This window comes from Protopterus annectens, chromosome 9.part0, assembly GCF_019279795.1.
Source record: "Protopterus annectens isolate FY-2018-M chromosome 9.part0, PAN1.0, whole genome shotgun sequence".
Lineage (NCBI taxonomy): Eukaryota > Metazoa > Chordata > Ceratodontiformes > Protopteridae > Protopterus > Protopterus annectens.
In genome coordinates, this window is record NC_056743.1 from 1,607,987,040 (window position 1) to 1,608,006,797 (window position 19,758).

At 44.1% G+C, this 19,758-nt stretch overlaps 1 protein-coding gene across 1 annotated transcript in view; it reads left to right on the top strand.

Annotated features, from left to right (window-relative positions):
* The window catches only part of DNAJB1 (DnaJ heat shock protein family (Hsp40) member B1), a 182,446-nt gene that overhangs the window by 67,478 nt on the left and 95,210 nt on the right, over positions 1–19,758 (top strand). The window contains exon 2 of the mRNA XM_044084548.1: positions 4,407–4,990. Coding sequence (XP_043940483.1) covers positions 4,407–4,990 — 584 coding nt within the window. The remainder of the gene's footprint in view (positions 1–4,406; positions 4,991–19,758) is intronic.

Consider the following 19,758-nt stretch of genomic DNA (forward strand, 5'->3'; position numbering starts at 1 on the left):
ACTACAGCAGCTTCTTCCCATGCTGGGCAAGAAAGCTTGGCTCGTGACTTTGGACCTCAAAGAGGCATACCTGCATGTCCCTATCAGACAAAATTGCAGAAGATACCTCAGAGTTTCTTGCTGGTTCAATGCACTATCAATTCTCTGCACTGCCCTTTGGCTTATCTACTGCGCCCAGGGTCTTCACAAAGTGCCTGGCACCAGTAATTGCATTTTGTAGGCAAAAAGGAATTCAAATTTACCCATACCTGGACGACTGCCTGATTCAAGCAGAGAGCAAGGACTTTCTACTAAAACATTTTGCGTACGTAAAAGAGTTAAGTTGCCTAGGGTACACAATAAACGAAAAGAAATCAAAACTAGTGCCCTCACAACTGATAATATTCCTGGGTGCCAGCTTGAGCACAACGGCCCAGATGACTTATCTTACACCAGACAAGCAAGGACAACTGACTCAATATTTTCAGCTAATGGTAACAAAGACCCAACTCCCTGCAAGAAAAAATCTGCAGGACTTGGGCTGCATGGCATCTTGCATACTACTAAGTCCATATGCCAGACTGCATATGAGGAAACTACAATGGTCTAAAGAGTGTATGGTCTCAACACTGTCAAAGTTTGGAAACCGTTATACCACTAATTCCTTGCCTACAACAGGAGTTTCGATGGTGGGCACAAGCTTGTCACCTCAACAAGGGCCCGCCTTTCGCTCAACCCACAGCCAGGCAGACACTGACAACAGATGCATCGGATTACGCCTGGGGAGCACACGTGGCAGGAAAATGTATCCAGGGCGAGTGGCCCGCAGACCAAAGACATCTCCACATCATTCAAAAAAAGATGCTAGCTGTACAAAATGCTATTATAGATTTCAAGGACCTACTGCATCCAGGACGATTACTGCTAAAGACAGACAACACCACAGTTATGTGGTACATAAATGAGCAAGGGGGCACACACTCCTACCCCCTTTGTAGACAAGACATGACCTTGTGGAACACAGCTCTAAACTACCAAGTTCATCTGCAAGCACAATTCCTTCCAGGAGAGAAAAACACACTGGCAGACGACCTAAGCAGAAACATTATGGACCTACACGAATGGGAACTAAACCCACAAATATTCATAATGATAACACAAAAATGGGGGAGCCCGGACATAGATTTGTTTGCCACCCCCAAAGAACTGCCAATTACAGAAATTCTGCACAAGGAGCTACCATCCACAAGCGTGGAAAGTGGATGCCCTCTCATTCAGCTGGAGAAAACTACACGTATACACTTTTCCACCTTTACCTCTCCTTCCAAAGGTACTCATAAAGCCAGGCAGGAAGAGCCAAAAATTATCCTGATTGCACCAGACTGGCCACGGCAGCACTGGCACCCAATCCTAAAGAACTTAACACAAGAACCACCCTGGATTTTACCACAAATTCCACAGTTGCTGACGCAGTACAACAATCCGATACTTCACAGCCAGCTAAAGACCTTAAACCTAGCTGCATGGAAAATTCCTTAGTCAAGCAAGCAATGCCTCTCTCCAAAGCTGTTATGGATGTCATTCTGGAGGCTAGAAGGCCTAGCACCAGGAAAGCATACTTGGACAAATGGCAGAGATTCTGGGTCTGGACCCAAGCGCACAGCCTTGACCCTTTAGTCCCAAACATTCCTCAGATACTGCAATACTTAACTGAGATGCCGGAGAAGGGCCTTTCTTTTTCATCCATCAAGATGCACGCCTCAGCTATCTCTGCTCATTACAACACGGATCCTCCAATTTTTTCTAATCCTTTGCTCAAACAATACCTCAGAGGGGCTAAAAACATAAGACCGCCCCGTAGAGCACCTGCACCTACTTGGGACCTCAACTTTGTTTTGGAAAAACTAACGTTGCCTCTTTTTGAGCCAGCTAACGCAGCAGAATTAAAATACATCTCTTGGAAAACTGCTCTGCTACTGGCAATAACATCAGCACGAAGAGTTTCAGAATTACAGGCACTAATGGTAGTGGAGCCTTTCCACATCTTCCACCTGGACAGGGTGTCCTTAAGAACCAACCCTACATTTATGCCAAAGGGTGGTATCAAGTGTGGCTCTAAACCAAACTATTCACTTACCAACTTTTCACCCAAAACCACAGAACAAAGGGGAGAGACTACTACATTCTTTGGACATTCACAGGCAGTTACACTTCTACTTGGACAATCTGAGCAATTATTGGTAGCATACGCTGCAGGAGCACAGGGGAAAAGCCATTTCAAAGCAGACTATTTCAAAATGGATAGGACACTGTATACTTTTCTGCTACACCCACCATGGGAAACCTGTACCTAACCGCATTAGATCTCACTCCACTAGGGCAACAGTCACTTCAACTGCCTACCTCAGAGGAGTACCCACCAAGGATATTTTGGAAGCAGCAACATGGAGTTCTGTGCAAGCCTTCACCAAACATTACCATTTGCCTTTATACTCCAAATCCAGAGCAGGCTTCGCCACTGCTGTACCGCAGGGCCTTATAGCCACCCCTAATGCCGTATAGATCCAGCCTCCCTACCTCAGCTTTGGGATTCCACCCAAGTGTCATGACTGCAGCAGTGTAACATGATGAACATAGTACAGTTTTGTACCTACCATAAATGTAGATGTTCGAGTGTAAACACTGCTGCAGTCCAGGTTACCCTCCCTCCTTCCCCTCTTACTTTCTGGTATTTACCTAAGGCATCTACCCTTTTATTTCCTATGGGGAGTATTTGCTGGTAACTAAAAATGGTTGTTTGCTTTTCTTTTGTATTGTTTACTAGCAATTTGTATTGCCTACCTATTTGGGGGCACCTGACATCTGGGGCAAGAAAAACTGGAGAAAATGGCATCGGCTGCATCTTGTATACCCCTGTCGCATTGACGTCAGGGAGGAGGCGACAGCAACCGACGCCAGACCAAGACTTTGGAACACTGGCCGACTGTGGGACTGCCCGACAGCAGGATAACCCAAGTGTAATGGCTGCAGCAGTGTTTACACTCTAACATCTACATTTATGGTAGGTACAAAACAGTACTTTTATAATGAAGAATACAGTACAGTTGTATAGTTTTACTTGGTAGATGTTTGAATAGATATGTTAAAGTACTAGCACCCATACTCCTTCCCCCTGTTTAATCCCTGCCCTGGTCTGGGTGGGAAATCTTTCTCACCTTCTCTTTCAGCATGACTCAAGATTCAAGCTTAAGCCTCCTTGTTTTGGTGCATTGGCATATTCCTTTTATGCAGTGTGTTTATGTAACAGCTAGACATATGACATGCAAGTAAGGAACTTGAAGGTTTATAAACTGGCTAGATGTATGGTAACCTATACAAGGTGCCTCATTTGCAATCTGTCTTAGAACGGTTGTCTGGTTGAACTTCAACTGTTGTGGTAAATTTACACGACTGTGCCATCAGTCTACTTTTTCCACAGTACTCTTAAAGAATTGCATTGCATAGATGTGTGTAGTCAAGGCTCAGTGTTGATTATACTGTTTATCCCCAAATATAGGCAGTTGCAGAATGGTTATCTGACCGGTATGTTGGGGTGGCATCGATATCATGCTTTTAGCAGGCATAGTCATCTGCAGCAGTTAAAGTATCCAGTCTTCAGAAACCCTGTTCTGTGTAATGTGCATGCTGCAGATAGTCTGCTGTCAATACCTTTGCAAGATCCTACAAGCTTTAATCTAAAGTAGTGGCAGTGATGCAAAATAGCATTTCTTGCAACTTATGTTTGTGTGCAAGTAGGAGTAAGATTTGTCTAGCTTGTTACCACTCTGTTTGAACTCTACATTTCAGAAATTTTGTGGGTGAAAACTTAACACAGCAGGTGAGTAAATATTAATTACTGTCATACTATTTAAAGTTACTGTAGCAGTTGTGTACCATTGTAAGTACTTCACATGACTAATTTGCTTGTCCATTGCCCAAGTATTTCATTAGTAGATAAAATTGCTTGCTACTGTTGGTTCCAGGCACACTGATTTCCAGTTATCTACTCGGCAGTAATCATTTGTAGACATTGCATTACTTGGAGGTGTATTGAACAGAGGTCGTAGCCCATTTCTATAGCTGTGTCATTTAGCTGTGGCTGTAGCTCTTTAGTTGAAATAGAATAAAAAATGGTGGCACCAGTTTAAGCTAGTGTCAAAGCGTTGCTTGGTCTTTCAAAGTGGTAATTTTTCCCCTTTTGGTTTAAAGAAAGTGTTTCGTTATTTAAACGGACTAATTTAACATCTATAAATATCGGTCAAAATATTTTTAAATTTTACAAATGGAGGTCTGCTGTGTTGCTCTTAGTTTTTGCTTTAGATATGAACTTAAGATTACTGCCCTGTACTAAAACAGTGTTCTTTTTTTGTTTGTTTTTTCTTTTTCAGGACTGAAGAATGGAACAGGAGGAAGTGATGGGTCTTCATTCAGTTACACTTTTCATGGTGACCCTCATGCCATGTTTGCAGAATTTTTTGGAAATCGAAACCCTTTTGATATGTTCTTTAACCCCCGAAATGGAGATGAAGACATGGATGTAGATGATCCATTTGCTACCTTTGGCATGGGGGGAATGGGAGGTTTAGGAGGGATGGGAGGAATGGGCGGAATGGGCTTTCCACGAGCTAGACATAATCGGGACAGTGTAACGAAAAAGCAGGACCCCCCTGTTACTCATGATCTTTTTGTTTCCTTGGAGGAGATTTACACAGGCTGCACAAAAAAGATGAAAATATCTCACAAACGTTTGAATCCAGATGGGAGAACTGTAAGATCAGAGGAAAAGATCTTGGCTATAGAGATCAAGAAGGGCTGGAAGGAGGGCACCAAGATCACATTTCCCAAAGAAGGAGATGAAACTCCCACTAACATCCCTGCTGATGTTGTGTTTGTTTTGAAAGATAAACCTCACCCGTATTTTAAGAGAGATGGTTCTGATGTAATCTGTCCAGTCAAGGTCAGCCTTCGTGAGGTAAGTAAATGGTATCTCTTTTTGGCTAAAGAATAGCATTTGGGAACTTCTATGTAATTTGTTGAAGCTAATGCTGATAATTTTCCCAGGTTACCTTAACCTTCATCCAAATACCTGTGCCACAAATGTCCTCCCTTCAGCAGTCTACAGCCATACGTTGAAATTGGTCGCTTATCTAAGCGGCTGCAGGCTACTAATGCAAAAGTTCCTTCAGTAGCTGATCTTTTCCTTTTTCATACTGATTGAGTTCAGGTCAGGTACTTCTCATTTAGTAGTGTTTCTACTAATTCTCCTATCAAATGCGTGCAAAGCATACCTCTGGCTTAGCTCATTGCAGAAGCACTTCCATTTTTCCCATCTCTCCTGACAGAATTGCTTTGAAACTTGGATCCTGCAGGTTTTTTTTCTTCTTCTCCTTAGACCAGTTGTGGTACTAAAAAAAAAAAATCTAGGTATTTTAAGATTTGCAAGACTTGTTTGCAGGTATCTGGTTGGGGTCCAGAGAAATTTGGTTGATTTTTCAGACCTAGTTTCAGTTCCTTCTGAGCTTGTTTAATGCTCCGTTACCTGCTTAACTATAGGCTGACTCCTTTAACAGCAGTGTCTACATTGATGGTCCCGTTGCGGTTGATAGTTTGTCCTGTTGTCTACTAAATCAGCAGTGAGGAATCTGATCTTTAGCTTTTCTGGGTTTGTCTTCATGTCTGTATCTCTGGACCAAGTGTCAAGTTATCAGACTTCTGCTTTTTGTATTAGATGTGCGAAGCTGCAGTCTCAAACAAAACATTGACATCCAGTTCAACTTCAGGGACATCAGGCCCATACTATAATCCTCTGTCTTGGTTTTGTTGGGGTCAGTCAGCCTCTGAGCAGATGTCCTTCAAGGATGCATCTGCAGTCCTTACAAATGGGTTGTCCTGTCGTCAGGCAGCCCTTCGGTCGGCCGGATTCCAAAGTCTGGGTCTAGCTTCGGCTGGTGTCGCACTTCACCCGACGTCATTGCGGCAGTTCTTTGGGTATAAAGGCATCAGCCGACGCCATTTTCCCCAGTCTTTCTTGCCGCGTGGCGCCCGAAGCAGAAGCTGTTCGCAAGTGCCGGTCGGTCAGATCCAGAGATTACTACTACCGAATACTACTTTGAAGACTTCTATAAAGCTAAGTACCCCGTTGGGGACTCTTTCTTGCCTCAGCCGATGTCAGAGAAAGTTAATAACTGTTTATCTTGTGGGAAACAAAATACCTCATAAAGATTTCCACTCCTATTGCATACATTGTTTAGGCCCAGACCACGACGTAGCAGCTTGTCTAGCCTGTGCTTCTTTTAACCGACGGACGCTTAGACGTCGCTCGGACTTTGCCGAACAGATTTTCGGCTCCGATTTTGCCTACATTATGCCGTCGGATCCTCCGACTACGCAAATAACCAAAAAACGCAAAGAAAAGGACTGACACTCGGGGTCCGCGGTTTCGGCTGAAACCGCGGTTAAGCAACCCACGAGTGTCTCGGTTTCGGCCGAAACCGAGCAAGCGGTTCTTTCTTCAGCCGATAACTTGCCTTCTACCGAGGCCTCTTCTATCTTGGTAGAAACGGCTTCTGAAATCCAACCTTCTGTTGCGATTTCACAGGATTTATCAGACACCATTCCCCCTAGATATTTCTACCCCTCCACGTGGAGCTGCTAGGCCTCCTCCAGCTATGTCTATTAAGGCCTTTGCCAGGGCTAAAGCAGCCAAAGCTTCAAAACCTGTGCCTGCCAAGCCCCCCTCTCACAGGCCCAGCACCAGCTCCCATATGCTTTCTTTGGCAGAGGATTTCCTCTCTTTAATTCGGGGATCCCAGCCTCATCCAGACAGGGCCTCTCTCCCTCCCCCAGAAAAGAGGCCTAGAGCAGAGCCCCCTGAGCCAGTAGCCACAGATGATTCCTCTGATGACTCAGATCATACAGACCCTCCTGAGGCTTCTTATTCTCCTTACGAAGACTCTGATGCTGAGGAGTCCATCCCTTCAGCCTCCCCTCCTGAGGAATTTTCCTTTGGGGAAACCTTGCATGCTATGAGGGAACAATTTCAGTGGCAGGGCCAAGATTTCTCAGACTCTAGAAAAAGGCTTAGGACCTTTCTACACTTGCCACAGCATAGGCCCTTAGCTATACCTCCAGTTCTATCTGTTGTTGATGATGCATTTAATGATGCTTGCACTGCTCCTGATACTTTACCTCCGGCCCCTGCTAAGCCCGATAGGTACTACAGGGTCCCGGACACTCATCACCACTTATATAAGGCTCCTTTTGCAGATCCAGAGACTATCTCCCAGGGCCCAAAAGCTGTAGCAGCTACTTCTTCTAAAAACCCCCTCCCTTCTGAAAGGGATTCAAGGTCCTTAGAGAGATGGGGTAAAAAAGTTTACACCTCTGCTACTTTGTCAGCTAGAGCTTTGAACTGCCAATTTCATATGATTCAATATCAAGAGTTTATGCTTGACCAGTTGACTAAAAAGCTGTCCTCTGAAGAATCTTTAGATAAAAGTATATTCTAGAAATGTTACATAACATACAGCAAGTTAGTAACCATTCTTTAAAATGTGGCTATGATGCACTGGAGGCTTCCTTTAGATCAGCCATGACTGGCACAGTTATCAGGAGACATGCATGGTTGAAAGAACAGGTTTTACCAGACCATGTCAAATCTAAGCTTTTGGATGCACCTATGGACAAGGTCAATTTATTTGGTGCCCCCGCTCAGCAGGTACTAAAAAAGATGGAAGAGAAAGCAAAATCTGTGCAAACAGTCAAAGATTTCTTACAAGTTCAACCTCCAAGGTTTAGCAGGAACTGGCCCTCCAAAAATTGGTCCTTTCCGGACTCCTCTAAGACACAAAGAGGCAGGAATAGACGCTCTAGAGGCAGAAACCAATCCAGGGGTGCCTACAGGGGTCGCCAGTGGCAGGGTAACAACCAACGAGGCACCGATACAGCAACCACCACTACAACAACTCAATCACAGTGACTTGGTGGCACCGCCTACCAGGGAACAACTAGAAGCACCCTTAGGCGGAAAGCTATCATTATTTTCAAAAAACTGGCACTGCATTACAAGAGAAAAATGGATTTTGCAGACTATAGACAAAGGTTACAGGTTCCATTTCCATACACTACCAGGAAAGAGAGGAATGCCAAACCTACCACCTTCTCAAAGGACAGAAGCTCTAAAACAAATATCTCAATTATTAAGAATGAGAGCTGTAGAAAGGTACCATCTTTGGAGCAAGGGAAGGGATTTTACTCCAGGCTCTTCCTGGTACCAAGAAAGGAAAACAAATGGAGGCCTATTCTAGACCTGTCCGCTTTAAACACATTCCTCATTGTTCCAAAATTCAAAATGCTGACCCTACAGCAGCTTCTTCCCATGCTGGGCAAGGAGTCTTGGCTGGTAACTCTAGATCTCAAGGAGGCATACCTGCACGTCCCCATAAGACCAATTTGCAGAAGATACCTCAGATTTCTTGCAGGATCAGAGCATTATCAATTCTCAGCATTGCCCTTTGGCTTATCTACTGCCCAGAGTGTTCACGAAATGCCTGGCATCAGTAATCGCTCATTGCAGACTTCAGGGAATTCAAATCTATCCCTACCTGGACGACTGCCTGATACAAGCGGACAACAAAACAAACTAACAGGAGACTTACAAAGAGTCATCTACCTGCTGCAAGCCCTGGGATATACAGTCAATACAAAAAAGTCAAGACTGATTCCATCCCAAAGAATAACCTTTCTGGGTGCAGAATTGGACACATCAAAACAAATGGCATTTCTAACCACAGAAAAGAAAGAACAACTTCCTCTCTACTTCTTGGCATTAACAAAGCAGAGCCATCTAACTGCAAGAAAAGTGCTACAAGCTCTAGGCTTCATGGCATCCTGCATAATACTGGTCCCTCATGCCAGGCTGCATATGAGAAAGCTACAGTGGTACCTAAAGAATTTGTGGTCCCAGCACAAGCACAGCCTAGAAACAAAAATTCCAATGATCCCATGCCTGAAGCAAGAGTTCTTGTGGTGGGCTCGGGCCTGTCAATCAAACACAGGACTGCCCTTCTGCAAAAGTCAACCAAGACAAACCATCACGACAGATGCCTCGGACCTCGGTTGGGGGGCACACATGATGGGCAAGTGCATTCAAGGCCTATGGACTCAAGACCAGCTGCATCTGCACATAAATCTAAAAGAAATGATGGCAGTCAAATTGGCAATCCAGGCATTCAGACCTATTCTCCAAGAAGGCCAGTTGATGATAAGGACAGGCAACACCACGGTTATGTGGTACATCAACAAACAGGGAGGCACACACTCATACCCTCTATGCCGGTTGGCACTGGACCTATGGGATGTGGCTCTGAGCTACAACATTCAGTTAGTCAATTTATGTACCAGGGAAGGAAAACATTCTAGCAGACATATTAAGCAGAACTACAACAGATGCCCACGAATGGATGCTGCATCCGGACATCTTCAAAACCATCACAAGAGAATGGGGATTACCACAAATAGACTTGTTTGCATCCCCACTCAATCACCAGTTGAAGAAATTCTGCACAAGGACTTACCACCCACTTGCTTGGAAGGTGGACTCTCTATCCTTCAGTTGGAAAAACCTGACAGCATACGCATTCCCACCACTTCCTTTGATGCACAAGGTGCTTCTCAAGATCAAAGAGGAACGTCCGAGGATCATTCTGATAGCCCCAGACTGGCCAAGACGACATTGGTATCCACTGCTGAGGAGCATGTCTCGGGAACAAATATGGACACTGCCTCTGATCCCATTACTGCTGACACAGAACAACTACAACATCCTGCATCCAAACCTAAAAACTCTGCAGCTAACTGCCTGGAACATTACATAACAGCAATTAACCCAAATTTATCCCAAAGGGTTAAAGACATAATCCTGGAGGCTCGTAGACCTTCAACAAGAAAGAATTATGCAGCAAAATGGAAAATATATCTCATCTGGAGTACTGCAAAGGGCCAAGATGTGACACTGGTGAACATAGCCAACATCCTGGAGTACTTGGCGGAGCTTTTTCATACAGGCCTGTCCTATTCCTCCATCAAGATACATGCATCAGCTATTTCAGCAGAATACAGCTTGGATCCTCCTGTCTTCTCGCATCCTCTGCTCAGACAGTTTCTGAGAGGAATTAAAAATGTAAAACCTCCCAGGAAACCTCCATTGCCAGCATGGGACTTGAACTTTGTGTTAGAAAAACTGACTCTACCTCCTTTCGAACCAGCAGCTACATCAGAATTGCAATATTTATCCTGGAAGACTGCTTTCCTGCTGGCAATAACTTCAGCAAGAAGGGTCTCTGAACTACAGGCATTAATGGCAGTACAACCCTTCCTGATCTTCCATCAAGATAGTGTCCTTAAGAACAAATCCTACATTTATGCCTAAGGTGGTATCCAGAGTCTCTTTAAATCAGGCTATCCACCTGCCAACATTCTTCCCCAATCCACAGAACAGGGGAGAAAAGCTCTTGCATACCTTGGATGTACACAGACAATTACGCTACTACCTGGACAGGACAAAAAACAATAGAAAAACTGACCAGCTTCTGGTAGCATATGCAACAGGAAAGGAAGGAAAACCAATTTCTAAACAGACAATCTCCAAATGGATAGGAAATTGCATTAGATTTTGTTACTCCTACCATGGAAAGAAAACTCCAGAGAACATCAGGCCTCACTCCACAAGGGCTACAGCCACTACCACAGCTTCCTTACGAGGAGTGGCTACCAAGGACATTATAGAGGCTGCTACTTGGACCTCCGTGCATACATTTGCCAAGCATTATAATTTACCTCTATACTCTAGATCCCGTGCTGGCTTTGCCACTGCTGTTTTGCAAAGGATACTAACTACACCATAATCTACTCTCATTTCCTCCTCCCCTAGTCTAGCTATGGTATTCTACCCATTTGTAAGGACTGCAGATGCATCCTTGAAGGACATAGTACAGTTTTGTACCTACCATAAATGTAGATGTCCGAGAGGAATGCATCTGCAGTCAGGATTACCCACCCTCCTTCCCCTCTGAGGTACTCCTAGGGTACTTGACCAATCTTCAGCTAGCTTGGGGGGGGATCTATTATGGTGTATTTGTTTGTATATATGTACATACATGCTTATTTTGTGTGTTTGCTCTCTACTATTTGGAATATTTGGCATTTATCCAAATTTAGCCATCCAAGAGGGCACCTGGCATCTGGGGCAAGAAACACTGAGGAAAATGGCGTCGGCTGATGCCTTTATACCCGAAGAACTGCCGCAATGACGTCGGGTGAAGTGCGACACCAGCCGAAGCCAGACCCAGACTTTGGAATCCGGCCGACCGAAGGGCTGCCTGACGACAGGACAACCCATTTGTAAGGACTGCAGATGCATTCCTCTCGGACATCTACATTTATGGTAGGTACAAATCTGTACTTTTCAGCTTTTCAAGTTTGTTTATAGTTCAATGAACTAAGGATGTTTAGTTGTCTATCTCGCCTTCTTTCTTGCTGGTTGGGTTCGGAGCACTTGGCCATCTTCAAAAGCTCAAGAGCTGCTTACTGGCTCTAGGCCCCCCTATATCCCATGATGACTGGCGCTAGATACCCAGATCTCATTTGCCGCTTCTGCTGCGAGGTTGTTCTACTGGCTCAGGTCATATAAAACTTTATTATTATTGTATTTTTCTTGTCAAAACTAGTTTTTAGTGTAGAATTAGTCGTTTGATTAGACTATTGTATTGTAGCTAGTTTCTTTTCTAGATCCATTTACTTTCCCAAAGAAACTCATTTGTTAGTTCCCCCCCCCCCTTTTCTCCCTTTCCTCAAAGAAAATTTCTTTTATTAATCACTGTTAGTGTTTAGTGATAGTTATCTTTAGTTTTTGTTGTAGTAGTGCTTGTAGTTGGTTGTGGTAACTGTGTAGTGTGTAAAATTTTACTGGTTGGTTACTTTAACCTTTCTGTGTGTGTTCTTGAACTTGGTTTTCCTCCAGGATGTCCAAGTATCCTAAACGGTCCGGATTTAAGAAGTGTGACTCATGCTGTCAGAAGATGTCTCTGACAGATGGTCACACTTCTTGTGTTTATTGTCTGGGCACCATGCACTTGCAGGACTTTTGCTCAATCTGCCATGCTTTTCAGTCCAAGAGTCTTGCAGGAGCGCAAAAATAAATTGATCCTGAGGGGTTTGCTTAAACCGCAAGATTCACCGGCGAAGGCTCAACCTGTGAAATCTTCCAGGCCACCTAACCGAGCCGTCGTTGGGTGAAGCCACCCAATCTTATCTCGGCTCTGGCTGGAACCGATGTCCCTCCCTCCCAGTCGGCTCCGGCACATTCTTCCGAGCTGGCTGAGAGTCGGAAAAGATCCAGGTCTCCTTCCTTGGAGTCGATATGTTCGGCTCCGAAATCGCCCCTGCTCCAATCGGAGCGTGGTCATCACTCATCCCATTCTTGTCGGTCCTCTAGACTTTCGGGCCATGACTTGGAAAGTGGTCAGTAGGCTGTTAAAATCACAGGCCCTAGCCAAAATGTTGTCCAGCCCTCCTCATCAGGAGTCTGCTCCGTCCACAGCTGTAGATATTCCTCCTCAGACTCATCCTATGAGTTCGGAGCTGAAGTTCATTGCGGTTCGAGTCGTGGAATCGTCTGCGCCGATACCCTCTCTTTTGGTTCCGTCGTCTGCTCCAGTCCCTTCCATGGTACCTTCCCTGCAGGGATCTGGGTGCCGAGACTCCCTCGTCTGTTCCAACAGGGCGAGTGGCATCAGACCTTTGTCCGACCCCGCTCTCCCCCTCGGGGCTTCGGCTCTGGTGAGCTTGGCTCCCACATCTGCCTCGGAGCAGTCCCGCTCTGTGCAGGGAGGACTTTTGGTTTCTTCGGAGCCTTCCCTGCGTCCGGGCAGGGACGCCTTCGAAGTGATGATTGTACTGGCCCCTGAGTCAGTCCCACGATCTACCCCATCGGCTCCTCTCCCTAGGGTGCCTGCGTCAGCCTCTGCCCCTCTTCCAGACCCCCAAGCGTGGGGATCCAGCGCTCCAGATCACCCCTTTTAGGTGTATCCTCCTCTTCTGAGGCCTCCCCTGATCATTCAGAGGAGCCACCTCGCAAGAGGAAATGCAAGAGGAAATGCAAGAGGAAGCATGTTGACTCCCCCGAGTCTGTCACATCGGATACCGACTTAGAGGAGTCAGCAGGGTCCCCAAGATCCCCCTCTGAAGATGTCTCCTCAGACATCCTTGAGATGCTTAGGCAGAGGGGGAACTGAACTATCCTAAGCCCTTCCAAGGATGAGTCTGTATTCCTGGATGCGTTTGGATCCTGACCTTCCACCTCCTGGGTGTCTCCGCCTTTTGACCCACTGATGTCTGTGGTGGCTCGGAAGGCGTGGACAGCTCCAGATACAGTGGAACTGACCCCTAGAAGATTTGCCAAATTCATTACTGCACCGCAGGATAAACCGTTCTTGACTAAAGGTGTCCCCGTTGATGCCATGGTGGTAGCGGTGGCCACAATGGTAGCGGTGGCCACAAAGGAGGAGTTGGCTGAAACCTATCTGTCCATCCCTCTAACAAGGAGTCCAGGACGATGGACAGATATGGGAAGCGGATGTTCTCTTCAGCGACCTTTTCCATGCGGTCCCTGAATTACCTGTGCCACTTTACCCATCTTCAGAGGGATCTCTTCAAAGAGCTTGGAGATACCCTCCAAGGTCCATCAGCTGAGGGGGCCCAGGCTAAGGCACCTCCCAGCTGACTACTCTTAATTCAGTGGTAAACTCATCCATGAGGCTCATTTCGTATGCAGCTGATGGTGCGAGTAGAGCCAGAGGCACGCTTGGATGCAGCTATGTAACTTTGCAGAACCTTTCAGAGCGTCTTTCGCCAACACCCCCTTCAATGGTTCCTCTCTTTTCGGATCATGGGTGAAAGATACACTTACTAGGTGTGAGCAGGAAGGCAAGACTCTCTGTGCCGTAGGAGTCCGTTTTTCCACTCCTTCCAGACCATATCCTAAGGGTCAGAAGAGTGGGAAGATGTGGTTCCTGAAATCCCAGGGAGCCTTGCCGGACACGTGGTGAGTTCCCATCCAGGGGCATAGTAGGGAACAATAACAGACGCCGCCCTCGTGGCAGAGGGGGTCCGCAAAATCAGGGCAGCAGAAAAACTTTCTCTGAGAAGCCCTTCCAGCATCCCTGAAGGGTTGCCCGGCTGCCCACCTCTGGAGGTAGTCGGGGGAAGATTATCGCTGTACCCAAAGCCTGGCAAGACACAACACAAGACAAATGGGTACAGTTCGTCATATCTGGAGGCTACAGAATTCCCTCTGTTCACACCCCCTTGAGGTCAAACAAGTCCCTTCCAGATGTTCCACCCAATCTACGGTACCAAGCAGTGGAAGAAGTCTCAAAACTGCTAAGAAAAAGGGCCATCCAGTAAGTCCCAGCAGACCAACAAGGGTCCGGAATTTACTCCAGGTTCTTTTTGGTACCAAAAAACAGGGGGATTGGCGACCCATTTTGGATCTCCGACTATAAACAAGTCTGTACAAAGAACGAAGTTCCGGATGGTCACGCTTCAGTCCATTTTGCCCTTCCTGGGTCAGGACAATTGTATGTGCTCCATAGATCTTCAGGATGCGTACTACCACATCAAAATAGACAGACACTCCAGTTCAGAGCTCTGCCCTTTGGTCTCACCACAGCCCCCAGGGGGTTTACCAAATGTATGGTGGTAGTTACCGCTCACCTGAGACTACTGTCTTGTTCAGGCGTGCAGGAGACTTTGCTTCAGCATAGGAGAGATGGTCATTTTAATTCGGGACTCTGTGGTCTCGCTGTAGACCACATGTCTGCATTCATATTTTCACTGCTGCAATAGCCTGTGGGTTGGTTTCTGTTAAGCATGCAGTAACCAGATCTTGCAGGGAGACTTCCAAGATGACTGCACAGTGATCAGCAGCTTAATTTTTGCTCTCCAGTATGTGAAAAAAGGAACCGAGGTAGGGGCTAGTAATTCTACCAGCTTTAGCAAAAAACTGGCTAGTAAGTACAGTGGCAAGATACTAGCAAAAAGAAAATTGAGAGCCTGAAAGAAAATAAAGTAGAAGTGAGAAACAAGACTGTGAATAATCCTGTGGCTTAGTAGTTCAAGCTTCACCCTTTGGTACAAGGGGTGCTTTCCTATAGCTTGGAGAAAAAATGCATTCAGACCCAAGTAAGTAAATGAAACCTCAAAGGAATAGCTCAAATCAGCTAATGCAAAAGGCTGGAAAAAATAATTTTATCAGTTTCTTAATAGCTGCTTAGAACTGCAAAAAATCAGGTTGAAATAAGGTTGAAATAGAAAAGTCTATTTCAAGAAAAATAAGAGGACAGAGCATACAAGGAAAACCTGATATTTTATACTGTACCAAAGAAACTGTAAGGAGCAAACCTTTTTTTTATGAAAGCAGAAATCAACTGGACTGGTCTTCCACAGCAGGATTTAATTGAAATGGCACATAGTGTATGCTGCAGACCTGGCCGTGAGAAAGCACTCAAAACCTGTGTTAGTAAAGATTCCATCATGCCAGCAGAACAAGTTTAATCCCAACAAAAATGTGGCAGAAGGGAAAACAAAAATAGAAGTATTTTGTGGAAAATTATTCACTGTACACCAGGCGGAAGAGAAGCAAACTTATCCCAGCGATAGGAGAATATGAAGAGGCAAGTGTAAAATTCAAGATTGCTTTATCTAGCTGTCTTAATGTCTTTATCCTCCAGGGGAAAAAAGTGGCAGAGAATAATTGGACTATGATATAAAGTGCATGTTGGATGTACTACAGCAGTTTTGTGTAGTCTGACATTTTAGTGTGTGTGTGTGTGTGTGTGTGTGTGTGTGTGTGTGTGTGTGTGTGTGTGTGTGTGTGTGTGTGTGTGATGGGTCTTTTTAGTGAAAGTTATATTGAAGTAAATAAGTTATTTAGTTGTAGGCAAGTTTAACGTGAACATCCTATAATCTTGGGCTGCTGGAGTGCAGTGTAAATGCACTGATTATAAGTAGGATTAAGATTTTTTTTATTGTAAGGGTAAATGTCCAAATTTAATGGCTTAAGTTCATCAGTAAGTGAATTTATAAGGAAGTAGGCTTGGAAAATGAGACAAAATGACGAAGGCTATGGAACTGCTAAGTTTCCTATATCTGCAAAGATATTGGCTTGATTTTCCATTTAGCAGATATTCAGTGGGGAGTAGCAACTGAGGCCGTTGTTCATTCTGTTGTGAATGAAATTGACAATTCCTTGCTGATTACTATCACATGGAGACAAACTGTCTGCAATGCAACCAATTTTGAGAATTCTGAGCATTTCTTGAAGGTAAAAGCAATTTTTAAAGGTATAATGGCAAGCAGTTGAGTGAAAAATTTGTTTGAAATTATGGGAAGGGAAAAGGAGGTACTAGGGAGGCTGCTAGCCTTGATACTTGTACAGTTGTTTAGTTAAATATATTTTGTTTTATTTAAAAGTAGCCAGTGCACCTCTTAAGGCTAAAAGTTAGTTTTCTGAAACCATACAAGCTTTTTCACATCTGGGAGGGGAATAAAGATGAAAAGAACAGATTGCAATTAGTGCATTTCCTTTTGTAGTGGGAACATTAATTTTAAAGTTGGGTAATGCCTGTGGGTACAGCTGTCAGTTTGACACAGTTGTCTGGAGGACTAAACTATCTTTTCTGAAGATGTACTTAGTTTTGTGCGTCCCTTAAGTTACTAGGAGATGGGGGGATTGAAATGTATTCAGTTTTTTTGTTTGAGGGTTGTCATAAAAACAAAACATGAAGACTAGGGCATAGTTTCAAATGGAGATGAGAAAACTGCATAAAAAATCAGCCCTCCAAACAGTGTGATCACGAAACCCACAACTTTGAGATAAACATTCAAAAATACTCTAGTATAATTTGTGAGAAAAATAGCTTTTTGTCATAATGGCTATGTTCCAGGATATTAGTAACGTAAATAGTCTTACAGGCGTAGACAAGTATGCATATCTTATTAAGAAATGCAGAGTGCAAATGGCAGTGCTGGAGGAGCCAGAATTGGAAAGAAATGAGCATGTGAATTTTCCTGCTTTTCGGAATGGATATTTTAGCAGAAAGTCAGGGCAAAGATGAGTAAGCCAGTTGCTAGAGGAGCTCCAATATTGGGAGAGACCAGACAATGCTAGATTTGTGGTAGTGAGGGGCTTTTGGCAAGGGAGGAGGAGCACGCTGGCATGGTTCTATATTCCACCAAAAAATGCTGCTATGAAATTTAAGAACATTTTGGGAGAAATCTGCTTTCGTCTGGAAATATTCCTCATAGGTGGCGACTGCATTTGGTTTACAGTAGTGAGGATGTGTCAGGGGTACCTAAAAAGGGAGAATGTATCTTAATGTATAAAAGATATTTGGTATGGGAATTTAGTAGTGGGAAATCTAGAATTTACATATTCCCCAAAGTGCATATTTTACATGAACGTGTGCATTTAATTGAAAGCTTTGGCACCCATTCAGATCGTGCACTACTAGGATAAAAATGCAGGATAGTGGAAAAAATGAGATACAGATTTTTTCCACCTCCCCGTTGGAGTAATGAAAGAGTAGTGGAAATTATTGGAGTGTTACGGAAGATGGAAATGCCTTCATTTTGTACCACTCACAAGTTATTAATTTTGGAGTTCAGTAGGGTAGAAATAAAAGGGAGAGAGATTGATAAGTAATAGGAATTATTTAGAGGGCTTACAAATGTTAAAATATTGCGCAGTAAGGCAAATCTCTCGGAACAAGAAGAGGCACAAATGCAGAGTGCTAAAGAGGAAATAAGGGAGTGTCCGAATAGTATGCATGAGTTTAAAAATATGCTATTTTTGATAACTCCAGAGTATAAATTTTAGCACAACAGTTTGGGCAAACAAAGTAGAAAGTGGATGTCCCCAAAGTTATGGAGCCAAAAGAAAAATAATCAGAGATCCTTAAATCTGGAAATTTATGAACATTTGTATAAAGCAGTGAAATGTGGAAAGTGTTTTCATTTATGGTCTCTTGAAGGCTTAATTACACCATGGTTATAGGTAGTTGAGGCCCAACAAGTTAAAATAGAAGTTTTGATTAAATAAAAGTTTTTGTGTCTGTCTTCAAAACAGGTGGTATTCCTGTTGGAAGTTGAGGGAAGAAAGTGATATTTTAGGAAGCACTGACATCTTAGAATAAAACAATGGCGCGCTGTATTACCTACCCAGCTTCGTACAGACTTGTTTCAGTTTAAACCTTGATTATAAAGTTTGTCTATTTTTAGTTAAAAGAATGGCAAATGTGTTGGAGGTAGGGGATGTTCGTCATATTGATCACTGCTGCAGTAGCCTTGGCTGTATTTGCTATATCCTGCTAAGGATACAACAGCTGGACAGCTTCTAAAGCTTATGGGCACTATCCATGCACCCAAGCTGTCAAACTGCATTTGCCTTAATATTGCTACAACTCAAGTGCTCTAGGTTGCACTGCTTCTGAATTGTTTGTGCGTTTTAGCTGCTTGTCTGTGTATATAGACTAGCTATTTATTCTACTGTATTATTGCCTCTTTAAAATCATTTTTCAGTTATGCACTTGCCTTGCTTCATTTAAATAGTTCTAAATTGCTAATTTTGTAGAGTTTTAATTGCATGTACTGTTTAGGGCTTACACACTCAAGTGTGTTGGCCTTTTCTGTGTTTTATTTACTGTATTATTGCATTGTTTAGCCTGTTTTATCCAAAAAAAAATCTTGTTTGCTCGTTTCCCGCCTTTCCTAGCTAGCATAGTCCAGATCCCAGGCTTTGCTGGTTTCAGAAATTCCAGACCTTGCTGTAGTAGAGGGAAGTCCTACTGCTTACCAGTGGGAGTGGTGAGCAATTGTACTGCCAATCTAACACTAGAGGAGTGGTTTCCAGCTCTGAAATTGTAATTTTATTAGCCATTTTGGGCTGATTTCTCTCTTTCAACTTTCTGGCTTAAAAACGCATGTGTTTGCGCATGTTTTGCATTCTGCGGCACCATGGGGCTACAGTTAAACTATTCCAGGTGCCAGAAAGTCTGCTCTTCAAAATTTCCCTTAGCGCTAGCTGGTTTCTCAGTAGTAGCACTAAAATCTGAACCCCTGTGACTAGCACTTTCTCTAGAATCTGCTGGAAGGCACTAGGAAGCCTTAAACTGATACAAACACTCCACTCTCCTTGTTAATAAGGAGAAATTAATCGTAGGCACTAAACAGCCTATAATTACAAGTACCTTGCAAAGGTAAGGGAAAGCAGCTCTTGTACTTTACAAAAATAAAAAGCACCTAAACAGGCATGTCCAAGGGTCAGCTTCCGGTGATTTCTCCTGTCCACTTGGTGAATCTGGGCATACTGGGGTAATGCAGTAACTGCCTCTTGTATACAGACAACCCTCTCCTCCTACCACCCAACAATACAACCTGTGAGAGATGCACTTATCTAGCCAAACTGGAAGCAAAGCTCTCTCCAGCCAAGATTGTGCTAGACAGTCAAGAGGAGAAGGTTAACAGCTGCACTACACCTCAAGCAACACATAGCCCTTCAAAAATACACCATCAACACCTGCACATAGCAAAACTAAACCCACATATGCGGAGGCCCTTAACATTAACCTGCCCAAGCAACAAGGACCTCCGAAGCTGAAACGCAAACACCAGTCCCAACTAAAG